Raw genomic sequence first — 19,303 nt, forward strand, 5'->3', positions numbered from 1 at the left:
ACTGGAATTTTATTTAAGGCTCCTTCCTTCCCTGTTTGTCACTGGCAAAATGCCAGGTGGATTTGATTTTTTGTTAATGATAATGTTTCTTATTTTTTTGTTAAATATGTCAAGAGGTTTTTTCAAAAAGAGGTTTTCCACACTCTAAAACTGCCCAGTTTATAAATACATGATAAGTCTTTGTGTGTAACAGCCGCAATTTTCTTCCTCGACACAGGCTGTACGTCTACAGCACCATTCAAGAATGATGTCTGAGGTTCCCACCTACCTAGTTTCCAATAATCTCTAAATATTACTACCCTATGCTCTTGGGGAATATTTTCATTACATTTGTACGTACACAGGTGATTGTATTCACGTATCTTTTTAGCCCCGTGCAGCATCGTATTACGGTCAACATAAGCCTGTCCTGTGTTCCTCAATACCTTCCTCTTCTGAGATTTCCCGGTGTGCTCCCTTTGTACCCTTTTTCTCCCAGGCTGAGATTCAGGGGGAATAGCATCAGCCAGCAAGTCCTCAATTTGACCAGGTCTTCGTTCTGCTTCTTCTTCTGTGTCATGTAAAAATAATGTATACTAAATCAGGGTTTTTGTAATGGTGGCTAACAACATTGTGGTATCTTAAATTGTATTAAAATTTAAACACAATAATAAACACATTACATATCTAGCTTCAGATGTATACAACTCACAGATGTAATATAACTGAAGAAGCTCCACTGGTCTCATCATCATCATCACAAGGATTCCAATCACTGTCTGTATCAGAATCATAACCATCTTCAAACAGTGGTGCATCACTGCTACTACTACAGTTATATTATAACTGTCACTGTCATTATTGGTATTGCCATTACTTTTTCTATTATCAGCCTTGGGCATAGGATCTGGAAATGACTATTTCTTTGAAACAAATTCATACTCAATTTCATTGTTTGTTGCTACACTGATGAGAGACCTAAAGTTTCCATACTTCAATCACTAAATAAATAAATTGTTACCCAGATATAAATATGTAAGCAACTAGAAAAAAATAGTATTGTAACAAAATGTACCAATCATTTGTAGCTTAGGTTGAATGTTTTTCTCAGTCCCATTCATTGTATACAAACGATGTATTTAGAATTACTTTGTATGAAACGCCCAAATGTGACTAAACACACCACCAAAGGGTCACGTGTCAGCCATTGTTGTACAGAAGATAATGTGGTGACATGCTTTGTCACTATCACTGATGTCTGCTTCCACGAACGGAATCTATTGCACTGTTTAGTGGTAAAGGGGTCCTAGTGATATTGGACCTCTAGTGAGCCACTATTTAACTACAACACACCAAGTAGTCAAGAGGCTTCATGTTAGATGGCACGTACTGTCAATAAAATCACTAGGATCACTTTACCACGAAACAGATTAGTATTATCACGTCCCATTCCTGTAAATAACCCATTTTTGTCAAAAACGGTGCTTAGACCCCTTGACCTCTGGGGTCCTCATATGTCATGTATGTTGCTGCTCTTATAAGACTGTGAATTTTTCATTTTATTTAGATATCCACGTACCTGGTTAAGTAATTGAAGGTGTTGCAAAAAATCAGACAAGGAAATGAAACCCACTTGCTGTACATCCAAATTGACTACCTTAACCATATAAGTGAGGCTGAGAGGCAACATCTTTCAATATTGGTTTTTACTGTTTGTTTGTGATGTTGCAAGTAAAATTTCCACAGTGCTGCATGAAATGTAATGGTTCTGTAAAATCATATACTTTAGAAGAGTGTTATTTTTTCAGGAGGAGGTTGCAGTGCTGGAACCACAGTGCCTGAGAAACGATCAGTGAGGGAGCTAGCTGCCAGCTTAGACAAACAAGGTTCGGGTGGCAGGACTGGCTCCTCACACAGTACAGAATCAGGTAAGGCAAGGTAGTGTGAAAACTGCATTCAGCAATTCCATTCAGTCGAAGACCTTTTCACTCAGCTGAGATTAACAGGCAATTCATTCTGTAATATGTATGAATACTCTACTGGATGAAGTTAAAGTTGCTTTACTACCTTCAGTATTCTTAAAAAGAGTGCTGTTACTATTAGTAGCTAATTGGTCTACTACTACTGCTGCTGCTGCTGCTGCTGCTGCTGCTGCTGCTGCCGCCGCCGCCACCACCACCACCACCACCACCACCACCACCACCACCACCATCACAAATGGGAATGTTAATAAAATGTATGCCTGGTGTGGTGGCCGATTGCCAGACAACAAATCCAAAGGCTCAGGATTTAATCACAAGTCAGTGATAGGACTCTTTCTGTAATTTACCACTTCTTTCATCTTTGCAAAGAGTTTTCTTAATGTGAAAAATGTCAAGTTGTACTGTGGTTTGAAGTCTGTGGTAGGTCCTTATAATTGGCTGTGAGAGTCAATTTGTTGGTATGAGGCAGGCAGGAGCATATCGCCTACAATAAGACCACACCTAGTAAAGCAATTTGGTCTTCAGACGTACCTTGTGGTTGAGATCAACTGTAGCTGTAGATGGTGATGGTGTTGATTATTCCATTTTCTCATAGAGGTACTGAACTATGTTCTAAAATGGAAAATTATACACTCAGTTCAGTAATAAATGTAAAAAATTGGTGAGGAATCAACAATCGATATTTAATAATTGAAATGCAGCTACTTCATGCATGTTGAAGTGTACTGAATAATATTGGTATTGAACTGAGTATTCGTGGAAGAAGAACATTGATTATGCTGTTTATTGGTGACTTTCAAAGTTCTGAAAATAGTATTATGATAATTTAGATTTACGAGATATACCATAACTTTTCTTTAAAGTAATGATTTGTTGGTGTAATTCAACCTAAAGGGAGTATTCCAGCATTTTAAGCATAGCGTTACTTTCTTTTGCTGCTGCAAGCTCTGAAAACCCAAATATTTAGATAATAGTACTAATGCACAACCCATATCCATAAAGAACGTTTTGAAACCTGGATTGCCACCAGTAATTGTAAGCATTGGCAACATTGGAAGAGCCACAAAACAATGTGATGCAATGTGTACCTTGTAAAATTCATGGTGATGAATCTGTAGAGAAGTTAAATGATTAAATCTCAGTACACTTGCCAGATATAACAATACTTCAATGAGTACTGTGGGCATTAATGACTAATAGAAGAAATTGAAAGGACCATCATTTTCTTGACTCACCTCTCAGCCAAAAGAACGGAAAAAGAAAAGTCTAGGCAGACTATTAATATCACAAATTCGCGCAGAACATAAATGGCTGCTGAATACATCTGAGAGGGCTTAAATAGTCAGAGGGAAAGACACTGCTGTGCTTGTTGTCTCAAGGAACACGTTTTTGACATTTACTGTTGCATAGGAATTATACTTCAGGAAAAAAAAAAATGCTGCTCCATGATTAAGGATAGAGTGGTTTTCTTTCTAAATAACCTCTACTCCTTGCATTTTCTCCTGGCACTTAAGATGTTTTCTTTTCCAGTATTATGGTAACAGTACATTAGACTGTCCCTGTTATACATATCTCGACAAAGCAGCCTTCACGGGTCCTGCTGGACAACTTTCCCTGATGTCTCATCCTCAGACTTCAGTACAACTACACTGCGACAGCTGTCTCAGCTTACTGAAAACTCCATGCCATCTGGAGAACTGTGTATACCGAATACTGTGAGAATTTCACATTTCAGCAGTGATGAGCTATTGCTCTCCAACATCAACCTTTCATTGTGCTTTCAGTGTCACTTGTCAGTTGTAGGATTCATCAAAAGAAAGCCACAATAATGGATGCCCAGAAAAAGAGCTGCTGATTGTTTTACAAATTTAGCATATAAAAGAATACCAGAGGAATTTGAGGAGACATGAAACTGTAGTGTTGCTTTAGGATGGAGTTTCATCTAAACAATACAAGGCAACATTTGCTAATAAAGCTCTTGTATTACAACCACAGGTAGATGAGGTCCAGCCTTGAACAGAAGAATTTGACAAAGAGTGGACAGGATTTCATCACAGTGAACTTCACAGTTTATGCTGATTTTGGTGTCATGGCACAACACCTATACCATATTTCATTGGTGTGTATAATACTCATGATAAAGAAGAGCACTAATGCCTTGAAAAAGCCCAAAAGAAGAAGAATAATGATGAGCAGCAAAGATAAAGAACAAGAGCTGTAAGAGAGAACAGTAAATGACAGTGTTGATGCAGTGCTGAAAATGATTGGTAACAATATATAAAATTGTGTATATAATCATTAGCATGTAGAAGCATCTGCAAGGACATGAAATGGGATGAAAAAAAGTATGTGCTATATCAGATACTGAGTGGCATTAATAATCCTTTTATCTGATTTCAATCAAGGACCTTTGCTTTACTTTATTTATAGCTATAAATAAGCACCCTGCATGATACAAACTTTTTTTTAAGTTACTAAAAAAAGTTAGCTTATACAAATGAGCTGCCACTTGCATGCTAGTACATGCTTTACAAATATGTAAATACACTAAAGCACCAAAGAAACTGTTATAGGCATGCTTATTCAGACACAGAAATATGTAAACAGACAGAATACAGCGCAGCAGTTGGCAACGCCAGGTGTCTGGCACGGTTTTTAGATGGGTTAATGCTGCTACAATGGCTGGTTATCAAGATTTAAGTGAGTTTGAATGTGGTGTTACAGTCTGCACACGAGCTATACGACACAGCATTTCCGGGGTAACAATGAAATGGGGATTTTCCTGTACACCCATTTCACGAGTGTATCGGGAATCTGATAAAGCATCAAATCTCGGACATTGCTGCGGCTGTAAAAAGATCCCGCAAGAGCAGGACCAACAATGACTGAAGAGAATTATTCAACATGACAGAAGTGCAACCCTTCTGCAAATTTCTGCAGATTTCGGTGCTGGGCCATCAATAATGTCAGCATGCAAACCTTTTGACAAAACATCATCAATGTGGACTCCTGGCACTGAAGGCCTATTTTTTACCCTTGATGACTGCATGACACAAAGCTTTACACCTTGCCTGGGCCCGTCAACACCGACATTGGATTGTTGATGACTCTAAACATGTTGCCTGGTTGGACGAGTCTTGTTTCAAATTGTATCGAGCAGATGGATGTTTACAAGTATGGAAACATCACAATGAATCCATGGACCCTGCATGTCAGCAGGCGACTGTTCAAGCTGGTGAAGGCTCTGTAATGGTGTGGGGTGTGTGCAGTTGGAGTGATATGGGACCCTGATACATATAGGTACAACTCTGACCAGTGTCACATATGTAAGCATCCTATCTGATCTCCTGAATCCATTCATGTCCATCGTGCATTTCGTTGCACTTTGGCAATTCTGGCAGAACACTGTGACACCCCACACGTACAGAATTGCTGCAGGATGTCTCCAGGAATGCTCTTCTTCCGCTGGCCACCAAGCTCCTCAGATATGAACATTATTGAGCATATCTGGAATTCCTTACAACGTTCTGTTTAGAAGAGGTCTCCATCCCCTCATACTCTTATGGGTTTCCAGTAATACTTCAGACATTAGTCGAGTGCATGCCTGTTTGGCTGGAAACTCTGTTCGATATCCTTTTTGTTGTGCCTACCTGCAACTCAGCATCTTTGCTATATGGTGAGTAGCAACTATTCTTTTCACAATAGTGTGGTTATTCCAGCCTGGATTTTCCATTGTTTAGGTATATTGATTGATCGAGGAAAATTATTTTCATTGTGTGTAAGTAAAGTGGCTTGTTAGGAAATTGTTTCCTTCAGAATTAATGGGGACTCATAATAAAGGAAACCACACAATAATATGTTTATATTGCTGCAGATTGCCACTTAGTGTATACTGCACCTGCTTCATAGGTTTGTTTTGTGAATACAGAATTACTTTTAAATTGAAGTTGTAAACTGTAAGGGAGAAGCTGTTTATAATCCTTTGTCATTCTTTGAGACTTGTGATATGTTAATTAGTTAGTTAATTAATCAATATTCCATAGATCATTTACAAAATTTCCGTGAAATGAATGTGTTTACAAGATATGAATACATGTTAATTTGAACCTTCAAAACACAGTTTCCCACAAATGTCATACACGTTGAGTCAAAGGTCTTCTGACACACTTTCTCCGATATCGATCGATGTTGTTTTGACATAAGGATGCTTTAAATCTCTAAAGGCACATGACAATTATTTTGGTATGTAACCATAATTACCTTTCGGACAGTATAACACCTTGAATACCAGCACATTGGCACAAATGAATGTAATGTGTATGTGTGTCGAGTTCACAAAGAAAACGTTGAATTATATTGTTAACAATATACATAAATGCCATCTCCCCTTTTTGCACTTGGGCATGACCTCTGACAGCAGTAGGTTAGAAGGCATGTGACAATGACTCTACAATTACTATGTATGGGTCAGTGCAGTCGTTCTGTTTAGAAACACAACACATATTCAGTATTAGATGCATTTGCACTGGTGAGCAGGTATTCTCACAAGAAAAGTACTCCAGCTCAAACAGCTACAACTGAATAAAAATAATTTTAAAAAATGGCAGTGTACCTGCTCAGACACACATTAAAGATCATTTTCTTGTAAAACTATGCTTTGTTCTATAATTGATGTTTGAAGAAACAATAATATCTAACAGACATTTATGACCATCAGATTCACAAGAGTCATAAACGAGGTATTATTTGACAACAAAAACCAAGCATATGCTTTGAAACATTAGATGTTAACACAAACATAGAGCCATATTTACCAATAAAAAGTTGCTATACTTTCTTGCCTTGTGTGCAACAGTATATGTTGACACATGCATTGAGCCATATTTCCCAGTAAGAAGTTACTATACTTTCTTGCCTTATTTTCCATCAAAATGTAGATGTATAGTTTGACTGGAGTGATTAAAAACACAACTGATTGGAAAACTTACGAAAATCTGGATACTATAAAACCTGTAGCTTTTGATATTGCATTATTTCTGTGGGGTCTTGCCCACTTGTCACTGAGAACAGTTCCAACATGAAAAATAATTAATTACACAGGTTTTTTTAAGTTCAGTGGTACAAAGCTGAGCTTGTGTCAACAGCATTTGGTGAGTAAAAATTACCTTGAATTCAACATGTAGCATTGTCCCAGAAAATGATTGCATGAGGCAAGCGCAATGCTTATGACCTTTTTCTTTTCTTTTTTTTTTTTATTCTTTTCTTCTTAATTTCTTCCTATCTTTTAGTAATTTCTTACAGTATTTTTATTTATATTTGCTTTTGCTGAGCTGTTGTCATTGTTGCCACTAGAAAATGTATCTGTCAGCTGCACGGCTGGCTCTGAAGCCCCTCTCCGCTCTCGCAACTTCATGCATTTGACTCGGAGAAGTGATGGACCATCCTCCACTGAAACAAAGGTAACTAATTCCTTTGCGTATGTGCTTTTTTATAGTAGCTTTTGTAATTTCGAAATGACAATAACTAACATGTTTAAGGCTGTATTCTTTTCTTTTCTTTATAAAATGAATTTTAAATGAGATGACGTGACGCTCATCACTTCTCTCCATTTTCTTTCTGTGAACAGATTTCTAATGTTTAGGCGTTAAGGCATATTGAGAAGAAGTGGGTTGCTGCTTGTCTTGGGGTTTCTTCTCGTTCCATTTCCATGTAGGCAGTGAGAAGGATGACTGCTCCCTTTTCTGCTTTACATTTCATATATTGTTAATAAGCACATGGTCGCTAGCTGAAAACATACTCGGATACATTGGTGGTGGTGGAGGGTAGGTAACTACTTTTTGGGTTTTAATTTAGCCGCAATTTACACAGTTGTTCAGAGCACCATTAGCAGAGTCTGCGATCTTTACTTATACCCATACTCTGTAAACCACTGTGAAATGGATGGCAGAGGGTACTTCCCATTGAGCCACACATCAGAGTTTCTTCGCATTCCATTCCCAAACAGACCATGAGAAGAATGACTCCTTAAATACCTCTCTGTGACCTGTATTTATTCTAAGCTTGTCGTTTGGATCTCTACAAAAGTGACATGTAAGGGGTTAAATATATTTTGGGGTTCCTCAATTAAAAATTTATAAGTAGACTTTTGTGCCAATGGCCTTGCCACAATGGTAACACTGTTTTCCGTCAGATCACCGAAGTTATGCACTGTCGGGGTTGGCTAGCACTCGGATGGATCATCGTCTGGGTCTGCTGAGTGCTGTTGGCAAGTGGGGTGCACTCAACCTTTGTTAGGCCAATTGAGGACCTACTTGATTGAGAAGCAGTGGCACCGGTCATGAAAACCGACAGTGGCCATGAGACTGATGTGCCGACCATGTGCCCCTCCAGATCTGCATTCAGTGATGCCTAAGGGCTGAGGATGACATGGCAGCTGGTTGGGATCGTTGGGCCTTCAAGGTCTGTTCGAAAACAAAGACGGTGTGACTTACCGAACGAAAGCGCTGGCAGGTCGATAGACACACAAACAAACACAAACACACACACAAAATTCAAGCTTTCGCAACAAACTGTTGCCTCATCAGGAAAGAGGGAAGGAGAGGGAAAGACGAAAGGATGTGGGTTTTAAGGGAGAGGGTAAGGAGTCATTCCAATCCCGGGAGCGGAAAGACTTACCTTAGGGGGAGAAAAGGGCGGGTATACACTCGCGCGCACACACACACACACACATATCCATCCACTCACAAGCAGACATATTTAAAGACAAAGAGTTTGGGCAGAGATGTCAGTCGAGGTGGAAGTGAAGAGGCAAAGATGATGTTGAATGACAGGTGAGGTATGAGTGGCGGCAACTTGAAATTAGCGGAGATTGAGGCCTGGTGGGTAACGGGAAGAGAGGATATATTGAAGAGCAAGTTCCCATCTCCGGAGTTCGGATAGGTTGGTGTTGGTGGGAAGTATCCAGATAACCCGGACGGTGTAACACTGTGCCAAGATGTGCTGGCCGTGCACCAAGCCATGTTTAGCCACAGGGTGATCCTCATTACCAACAAACACTGTCTGCCTGTGTCCATTCATGCGAATGGACAGTTTGTTGCTGGTCATTCCCACATAGAATGCATCACAGTGTAGGCAGGTCAGTTGGTAAATCACGTGGGTACTTTCACATGTGGCTCTGCCTTTGATCGTGTACACCTTCCGGGTTACAGGACTGGAGTAGGTGGTGGTGGGAGGGTGCATGGGACAGGTTTTACACCGGGGGTGGTTACAAGGATAGGAGCCAGAGGGTAGGGAAGGTGGTTTGGGGATTTCATAGGGATGAACTAACAGGTTACGAAGGTTAGGTGGACGGCGGAAAGACACTCTTGGTGGAGTGGGGAGGATTTCATGAAGGATGGATCTCATTTGAGGGCAGGATTTGAGGAAGTCGTATCCCTGCTGGAGAGTCACATTCAGAGTCTGGTCCAGTCCCGGAAAGTATCCTGTCACAAGTGGGGCACTTTTGTGGTTCTTCTGTGGGGGATTCTGGGTTCGAGGGGATGAGGAAGTGGCTCTGGTTATTTGCTTCTGTACCAGGTCGGGAGGGTAGTTGCGAGATGCGAAAGCTGTTGTCAGGTTGTTGGTGTAATGGTTCAGGGATTCCGGACTGGAGCAGATTCGTTTGCCAAGAAGACCTAGGCTGTAGGGAAAGGACCGTTTGATGTGGAATGGGTGGCAGCTGTCATAATGAAGGTACTGTTGCTTGTTGGTGGGTTTGATGTGGACGGACGTGTGAAGCTGGCCATTGGACAGGTGGAGGTCAACGTCAAGGAAAGTGGCATGGGATTTTGAGTAGGACCAGGTGAATCTGATGGAACCAAAGGAGTTGAGGTTGGAGAGGAAATTCTGAAGTTCTTCTTCACCGTGAGTCCAGATCATGAAGATGTCATCAATAAATCTGTACCAAACTTTGGGTTGGCAGGCCTGGGTAACCAAGATGGCTTCCTCTAAGCGACCCATGAATAGGTTGGCGTACGAGGGGGCCATCCTGGTACCCATGGCTGTTCCCTTTAATTGTTGGTATGTCTGGCCTTCAAAAGTGAAGAAGTTGTGGGTCAGGATGAAGCTGGCTAAGGTGATGAGGAAAGAGGTTTTAGGTAGGGTGGCAGGTGATCGGCGTGAAAGGAAATGCTCCATCGCAGCGAGGCCCGGGACGTGCGGAATATTTGTGTATAAGGAAGTGGCATCAATGGTTACAAGGATGGTTTCCGGGGGTAACAGATTGGGTAAGGATTCCGGCGTTCGAGAAAGTGGTTGGTGTCTTTGATGATGGATGGGAGACTGCATGTATTGGGTTGAAGGTGTTGATCTACGTAGGCAGAGATACGTTCTGTGGGGGCTTGGTAACCAGCTACAATGGGGCGGCCGGGATAATTGGGTTTGTGAATTTTAGGAAGAAGGTAGAAGGTAGGGGTGCGGGGTGTCGGTGGGGTCAGGAGGTTGATGGAGTCAGGTGAAAGGTTTTGCAGGGGGCCTAAGGTTCTGAGGATTCCTAGAAGCTTCGAGGAATCCTCAGAACCTTAGGCCCCCTGCAAAACCTTTCACCTGACTCCATCAACCTCCTGACCCCACCGACACCCCGCACCCCTACCTTCTACCTACTTCCTAAAATCCACAAACCCAATCATCCCGGCAGCCCCATTGTAGCTGGTTACCAAGCCCCCACAGAACGTATCTCTGCCTACGTAGATCAACACCTTCAACCCATTACATGCAGTCTCCCATCCTTCATCAAAGACACCAACCACTTTCTCGAACGCCTGGAATCCTTACCCAATCTGTTACCCCCGGAAACCATCCTTGTAACCATTGATGCCACTTCCTTATACACAAATATTCCGCACGTCCCGGGCCTCGCTGCGATGGAGCATTTCCTTTCACGCCGATCACCTGCCACCCTACCTAAAACCTCTTTCCTCATCATCTTAGCCAGCTTCATCCTGACCCACAACTTCTTCACTTTTGAAGGTCAGACATACCAACAATTAAAGGGAACAGTCATGGGTACCAGGATGACCCCCTCGTGGGCCAACCTATTCATGGGTCGCTTAGAGGAAGCCATCTTGGTTACCCAGGCCTGCCAACCCAAAGTTTGGTACAGATTTATTGATGACATCTTCATGATCTGGACTCACGGTGAAGAAGAACTTCAGAATTTCCTCTCCAACCTCAACTCCTTTGGTTCCATCAGATTCACCTGGTCCTACTCAAAATCCCATGCCACTTTCCTTGACGTTGACCTCCACCTGTCCAATGGCCAGCTTCACACGTCTGTCCACATCAAACCCACCAACAAGCAACAGTACCTCCATTATGACAGCTGCCACCCATTCCACATCAAACGGTCCCTTCCCTACAGCCTAGGTCTTCGTGGCAAACGAATCTGCTCCATTCCGGAATCCCTGAACCATTACACCAACAACCTGAAAACAGCTTTCACATCTCGCAACTACCCTCCCGACCTGGTACAGAAGCAAATAACCAGAGCCACTTCCTCATCCCCTCGAACCCAGAATCCCCCACAGAAGAACCACAAAAGTGCCCCACTTGTGACAGGATACTTTCCGGGACTGGACCAGACTCTGAATGTGACTCTCCAGCAGGGATACAACTTCCTCAAATCCTGCCCTCAAATGAGATCCATCCTTCATGAAATCCTCCCCACTCCACCAAGAGTGTCTTTCCGCCGTCCACCTAACCTTCGTAACCTGTTAGTTCATCCCTATGAAATCCCCAAGCCATCTTCCCTACCCTCTGGCTCCTATCCTTGTAACTGCCCCCGGTGTAAAACCTGTCCCATGCACCCTCCCACCACCACCTACTCCAGTCCTGTAACCCGGAAGGTGTACACGATCAAAGGCAGAGCCACATGTGAAAGCACCCACGTGATTTGCCAACTGACCTGCCTACACTGTGATGCATTCTATGTGGGAATGACCAGCAACAAACTGTCCATTCGCATGAATGGACACAGGCAGACAGTGTTTGTTGGTAATGAGGATCACCCTGTGGCTAAACATGGCTTGGTGCACGGCCAGCACATCTTGGCACAGTGTTACACCGTCCGGGTTATCTGGATACTTCCCACCAACACCAACCTATCCGAACTCCGGAGATGGGAACTTGCTCTTCAATATATCCTCTCTTCCCGTTACCCACCAGGCCTCAATCTCCGCTAATTTCAAGTTGTCGCCACTCATACCTCACCTGTCATTCAACATCATCTTTGCCTCTTCACTTCCACCTCGACTGACATCTCTGCCCAAACTCTTTGTCTTTAAATATGTCTGCTTGTGAGTGGATGGATATGTGTGTGTGTGTGTGCGCGCGAGTGTATACCCGCCCTTTTTTCCCCCTAAGGTAAGTCTTTCCGCTCCCGGGATTGGAATGACTCCTTACACTCTCCCTTAAAACACACATCCTTTCGTCTTTCCCTCTCCTTCCCTCTTTCCTGATGAGGCAACAGTTTGTTGCGAAAGCTTGAATTTTGTGTGTGTGTGTTTGTGTTTGTTTGTGTGTCTATCGACCTGCCAGCACTTTTGTTTGGTAAGTCACATCATTTTTGTATATATATCCAAATGGGCCTTGAAGGCCCGTGACAGTTTCCTGTGAATCAAACAAATCTATGAGCATTTGTGCAACTGTTTCTTTTTATTTGTTGAGTAGATCTATTGTGTCTAGTTGGTGTCATCCACACACTTGTTCCTCATTCTAAGGTGGGGCATATGAATGTTTTGTAAACAGTCTCCTTTGTGTACTGATAACATTAGCCCAGTTGATGTCAGTTAAATTGTACAAATACCAGGATGTAGCCATTTGTGGGGATATGAAATGAAATGACAACATAGTCTTACTCGTATGTAAAGCTGGTGGCAGCCTTCGATTCATTGGTAGGAAACTGGAAAAATCCAGTCACCTTACAATCAGTTTGTAAACCCATACTAGAATATTGCTCAAGTTTGTGGGACCCATGCCGAATAGGACTAACAGGGGACGTGGAATGTATAAAGTGCAGGAGAGTAAGAATAGTTGCAGTTTTTTTTTAGCCATGGAAGAGAGTCACAGAGATGTGGAAAAAACTGAATGGCAGATGTGTGATGATAGACATAAGATATTCTTTGAATAAATACTTAGACAGTTTCAAGGAATATAGGAATATACTATATATCACACCTGACAGGATCCCGAAGACAGGATTAGACTAATTACAGGATGCAGAGAGGCATTCAAGGAATTGTATCCCTTATTGAAGGTTATAATGCACAGATATTAATAGGATGAGAAAGTTGGTTGAATTCAGAAGTGAGTAGTAATCAAATCTTAATTCAGATTGGAATATTTATCAAAAGATTAGATTAGTCACCAATGGTGGTGGCATATTGATTGCAGTGAAGAATTTGATAATATCTAGTGAGGTTATCGTGGATTCCATATGTGAATTAATTTGGGTGATGTTAAGCATCGAAGGTGGGACAGAAATGATAACTGGATGCTTTTATAGGCCACCTGCTTTAGAAGCTGTAGTGGTAGAGCTCTTCAGAAAGAACGTGCAGAATTTCATGATACGGGGTACCTGGAACTTCCCAAGTATAGAGTGGGAGAGTCATGCTATCAAAACTGGTGCCAGAGGCAGGGATTCATGTGACATTATTCTGTATGTCTTGTCTGAAAATTACTTCAAGCAAAGAGTTACAGAACCAACTTGTGAAGGTAACATCGTAGACCTCCTAGCAACAACCAGTCTAGAACTTTTTGAATTGGTTGACGTTGAGAGACTATCAGTGAGCATAAGACAGTATCAGCATATATGACGATGGGTGTTGCAAGAAATGTTAAGAAACTTGGGAAAATATTTTTGCTTAGCAAGAGTGACAGGATACAAAGTGCAGTGTACCCGAGTAGTCAACATCAAATATTCAGAAGCTGGAGATGTGGAGCTCAAATGGAAAAAATTTAAAAGCATCATTGAGTATATCCTCGACACGTATATTGCGATCAAGGTCTTAAGGAATGGAAAAGACCAACTGTGGTTTAATAGCTCTGTTAAAAAAAACTGCTATGTAAACAGAGAAAGAGCTTCATCGCAGATTCAAGAGAAGTTAAAACGTAACTGGTAAACAAAAGCTTGTAGTGACCTGCAGCCACCTACCGTGTGCATTTGTGTTAGTGCATGAGTGTCAAATTTTTGCGCGTCCATCAACAGTTCTGTGCGCAACGCCAGGGGCACTGGATTTATTCACGTGAAGCGTGAATAATTTATTCCTTGTTTTTGTTACCTTTTGTATGTTTATTATTCTATTTTTTAATCTCTCTTTCTCTTGTGTGTGTGTTCCTTTCATATGTGTTTAGTAACGCTAGCAATGAGGAGATCACTGATCTCGACTAGACTATTGCACATTTATAGAATAGTGAGCTCTGTATTTTAGTGCTACATACAGAAATAAGGTTCCATCGTTTAGTTTAACGTATTGTGGTTATTGTGGTGTTCACATCATTTTTGTAGCAGGCATGGTGGAGCTGCAGGACCTAATTCATTTACACTACAGCTAAAAGCTGAATGAAGTGAAAATAAGCGTAAGGAGATCAATAAGAGAAGTGTTCAGTGACTTTGAACAGGCGATTTCAAACTGCCTACAAAATTTTACTTTCAGTCACTCGGAGACCAAATGGCACCAAATGGCAAGTGAGAGAGAAGGCCGAAGTACTGAATTTGGTCTTCCAATACTGTTTCACTGCAGAAAAATTTTGTTAAAGTTCATCTTTAAATAATTGTATGAATTTTGAAATGACAGATATTGAGATAATTGATAGCAGAACAAAAAAAAAAAAATCGCTTTGTAATGGAAAAGTGTCAGGACCAGGTGAGACACTTGTAAGGTTCTTGAGAGCAGTTGATCTGATGGAATCAATCTATCCTTATCGAAGATTCTACAGAGATTATGCGAAAGAACTTGCTCCCTTTCTACCAGCAGTTTATCATAGGCTGCTGGAGCAATGAGGGGTACCTAGTGACTGGAAAAAGTGTAGGTTGTTCCCATTTTCGAGAAAGGTCATAGGACAGATGTGCATAATTATCATATCTTTTGATTATGTATTATGACATTTTTGGAAAAAAAAATATACCATCCTCAAAAATCAATATGGATTTCCAAACAGAGATGTTACAAAACTCAGCTCATCCTGTTTCTCCACAAGATCCACAGCGCTGTAGACGTTGGCACTCAGGTTGATGCCTCAGGCAAGTCTCGACTGCTCTGCAGCACCAGAAGAAAGGAAAATAATAATAATAATAATAATAATTGGGGGTGGTGAAGCAAGAGAGATAGAGCTTATGGAGTACCGGACCAGATTTGTGACTAAGAGTCCTGCAGTCCAGACTTCCTTGCAGATAGAACTCAACACATTGCTCTTAACAGAACAAAATCAACAGGTGTAAAAGTAATTTTGGAAGTACCATAAGGTAGTGTCATAGGACTGTTGGTGTTTACAATGTATATACATAGTCTAGTAGAGTGCATCAGATGCTCTTTAAAGTTGTTTGCAGATGATGAGGGCTTGTCTGTAAGAAGGTAGCAATGCCAGAAGACAGTAGCAATTTGAAGAAGGATCTACAAGAGGATTGATGCATGGTGCAAGGACTGACAACTAACCCAGAATGCGAATAACAACATATTGTCCATACATACGAAAAGAAATCTACTCTGTAGAACTACATTATTGATGTAAAATTGCTGCAAGAAGTAGCTACTGTAAAATATCTGGTAATATCTATCCAGAGTGGCTGTAAGTGCAATGAACATATAAAACAAATAGTATGAAAAGGAGATGCCAGACTGAGATTTGTAGGAAGAATCATGTCATTCATCCACTAAAGAAGTGGTGAGCAAGACACTTGTTTGACCGGTACTTGAGCATTGTTCATCAATCAGAGACTCATACAAGATAGGACCGATAGAAGAGAGAGAGAGGGTGAGAAGATCGAACAAAGAGTGGTGTGTTACAGCTAACTCCAGTGGCAGATGACACTTTTGCTGCCATTCGTGTAGATGTGTCCTCTGGTGTCATCCACTGACTGGGCACAACTTTGTTTTCAGTGGATCTGTGGTATGTTGTAGTGAAGAGAGTGGCTCTGCTGCAAAATCTGTAGAGAAACTCGTGGGAATTCCATTGAGCCCTGAAGCTTTGTTTGGGCATATTTCTGTATTTTTCTTTGTAAAGTGAGATTTTAAATCATGTTACATTTTCTCTACATTTATTTTTCTACCCTCAAATTCAGATCCTGTGTCATCTATGAGTCTCTGTACGCTAATTTTGGTGACACTGACTGCATTCATGTATGACCAGAATTTGTTTGGTTTTTGTGAGAAGTCTTTCCACATGATTCTGCTATAACAGTGATTGATGACTAAATGTATTGTCCTGTTGACAGCCAAACATGTTTCATTCAGCATCTGTCTATCTATAAACCTATGCTTCGTTTTACACCTCTGTTCAGTAGTCTTCGTTTATTTACAGATACTGATATTGTCGTTGGTACAATTGTCTCGTGCTCACTGACACAAGTTTCAGTTTGGATGTTCTCAAAGAGATTAGGGGTATATGTTGCCATTAGATGCAAAATACATTTCTGTCATGAATCATCTTCCGTGCCATCTGTTCTGAATAGTTTTTGTAGATAACATAGGGTTTCCCCCCCCCCCCCTCCAGGATGTATTTGCCATGATCATCACTTATAAAACTGTAAATTTTGCTGTCAATGGATGGATGACTAAAGTCTGTTTTAGTAATGACAGTCTGATTGGAAAACCTATGTATTATCAACCTGACGACTAAAAGTTTTCATTTACTTGCTGCAAGGAGGAGAGAGGTGTTGAATCTCCCTGTTGAAATGGACCTTGTTAAAAGGTTTTGCTCACCACGCTACTGACTCTTATGGCAGATTTTGGTGATAAATACCCCAGTAGTTCATCCTCTTAATGCTCTTATATTTACACCAAAAATCTTACTGTTGTCAGTTTCAAATCTCGGACAGCTTTTAGTCCGTAGTGTTAAGCGATCTCCACTGCTTTTTAGGAGTAATGGTTCCTCAGGGACTTTGCCAAGAATGCTTCGGCAGTTGATCTCTGGGATTGTAAGTCATTTGCGAGGGACATTTATTTTGGTCTTACACTAGTACTTCAGGGTTTTGTTCAGATATTATTTTGTGGATTGTAAGGAGAGTTGCCTAGTCTGAAAAACCCCTGTATACATACAACACAATCAACTGTCTGGGGATCCTACAGTTCTGAAACCCTGCGACACAAGGTTAGAAAATTATAGTTTTCTGATAAACTAAAAAATTTCTGGTTGTTTCAGTTTTGTTAGATTTAATGATGGCAACATGTGAGTAGGTTAACTCTCCTGTAGTAATCCCAAATGCGTGGAATTTTTTGTCCACGTATTAATAATACCGTGACATACTGCAAAGTCACGAGCAGAATACAAATAGGGGAAGGAGTAGAGATGACCGCATTATTGAAAATGTTGAAATTTCTTCAGACCTAACTTATACAAAACTGCATCGCAGGGACAGTGTAGCCATGTACGTGTATTTGCTTATACGAGTTAGCCTTCAAGGAGGACATTGTCCGAAACATCAGCCACATTTGCAGTCCCATTTTTGTGCCTGTTGTCTGATTAGTGGCTCAACTATACAGTTTACCCATTCTAAATGTTAACAATATCTTGATGGCAGTATATGTTAACACATGTTCCTTTATTAAGAAAGGAGGTCAGTGCTGCTAGCTGTTGATGACATTACATACACAAGAATAACACAAATGAATAAACTTCTGTGTGTCTGCCTAACAAAAAATGTTCTATAAATATTCAGCTGCAGAAATCATTGAATTACATATGTACTAAACCAATGTGGAAAGCTACTAAGCATGTTCTAAGTAATTTATTGTATGTTGTCAGTCATATCTATTCCAAAGTAATTTTTTCATGTTTCATCTGGACCTTTTGTTGATTATTTTCTGTTCATTGCTAAAGACAGCCTGCCAAATAAAAAGGAATAGTTATTAACAGAATAAAATATTGAACATTCACAAGTGTGTTATTGATTTGTTACTAATTTTCTGTCTGCTACACCAGCTCAAAACTAGCACATTTTTTAAGTGGTAGATCAGTATGTACATTTTTTGAATATTTGTAGTAAAATTTATCTTCAAATATAAAAGGTAGGCTCAATATTAGTAACTATGATATTGAAAAAACTGCCTAACAGTAATGCCTGATAGGATTCATTTACCTAACACAATTTTTTTTATCCTTGTTTTAAGGAAGTTCTGGAGAGCTCGGTTGAAGATAATGGGATACTTGAAAGGAAGATAGAAATTGTTACCTCAAGGAAGAAGAGACAAAGCTATGTGCTGAACTCCCAGTATGCATTTGACGAAGATGTAATAGATGTCTGACAGCACTTACAACTTCAAAACATTATTTTTTATTTTGTGTATTGAGTTACATTGAACATCATTCCTCTTCCCCCACTCTCTCTGGCATATTGCCAGATGACTGATGTAAAAATGTTTTAGCTTATTCACTGACTTGTTATAGTTAAAAAGAATTTTATTATCAGTATAGTGAAAGTATTTTATATGCAGTAAACTGTGCGCTTTTTGGCATTCACACTGCCAGATCTTTTGTGTGCGCCTGTGTGTGTGTGTGTGTGTGTGTGTGTGTGTGTGTCTACAGATGTACTACACGTTGTCATAACAATATCTGCAGAGCTGAAATAATATTATTGGTTTTAAATCAGCAATTTTTTCTGAGATATTTATTAGAATTTTATTTTTCATGGTTAATGGGTTTTGTAAATTATGATTAAAAGCCCATAGTGAGTGTTACAATGGAATGTTTATATCATCACAGTTCTAATTTGACTCTGCACTCATGGTTAAGTTATGAAACAGTTCTTTTACAATGACATCTAAGATGTAGTACAGAATTACATCCCTCTTCTTAGTAATTCAGTTCCATTATAGGTATATTCTGTTTTACAATGTGAAGTGATGCTGTATTTCACTTTTGTTGTTTATTGCTCTGAGTTACTATTTCCCACCATGTTGTACTTGCTCTTAGAATTTGAGTGATGCTTGAATTCACAGTTCTATGATGGCAAACCTGTTCCTGTGGTGTTTTCACTCTTTCTTCTATTCTTGTAAGGGGCTGCTCTGCTAATTTTGGATCAACTTCAGAGGAACTAGCTTTTCTCCAAGTATCTCCACAGAGATTTTATATGTGGTTACTAGGTACACCTA

The 19,303-nt window shown here is 40.4% G+C and overlaps 1 protein-coding gene across 1 annotated transcript in view; it reads left to right on the forward strand.

Moving 5' to 3' along the window:
* The window catches only part of LOC126251387 (F-actin-uncapping protein LRRC16A), a 598,780-nt gene extending 580,055 nt beyond the window's left edge, over positions 1–18,725 (forward strand). Inside the window, exons 31-33 of the mRNA XM_049951780.1 lie at positions 1,788–1,907; positions 7,314–7,420; positions 18,323–18,725. Coding sequence (XP_049807737.1) covers positions 1,788–1,907; positions 7,314–7,420; positions 18,323–18,457 — 362 coding nt within the window. The 3' untranslated portion in view covers positions 18,458–18,725. The remainder of the gene's footprint in view (positions 1–1,787; positions 1,908–7,313; positions 7,421–18,322) is intronic.
* The last annotated feature ends 578 nt before the right edge of the window (positions 18,726–19,303 follow it).

The sequence above is a fragment of the Schistocerca nitens genome, chromosome 4 (assembly GCF_023898315.1).
Source record: "Schistocerca nitens isolate TAMUIC-IGC-003100 chromosome 4, iqSchNite1.1, whole genome shotgun sequence".
Lineage (NCBI taxonomy): Eukaryota > Metazoa > Arthropoda > Insecta > Orthoptera > Acrididae > Schistocerca > Schistocerca nitens.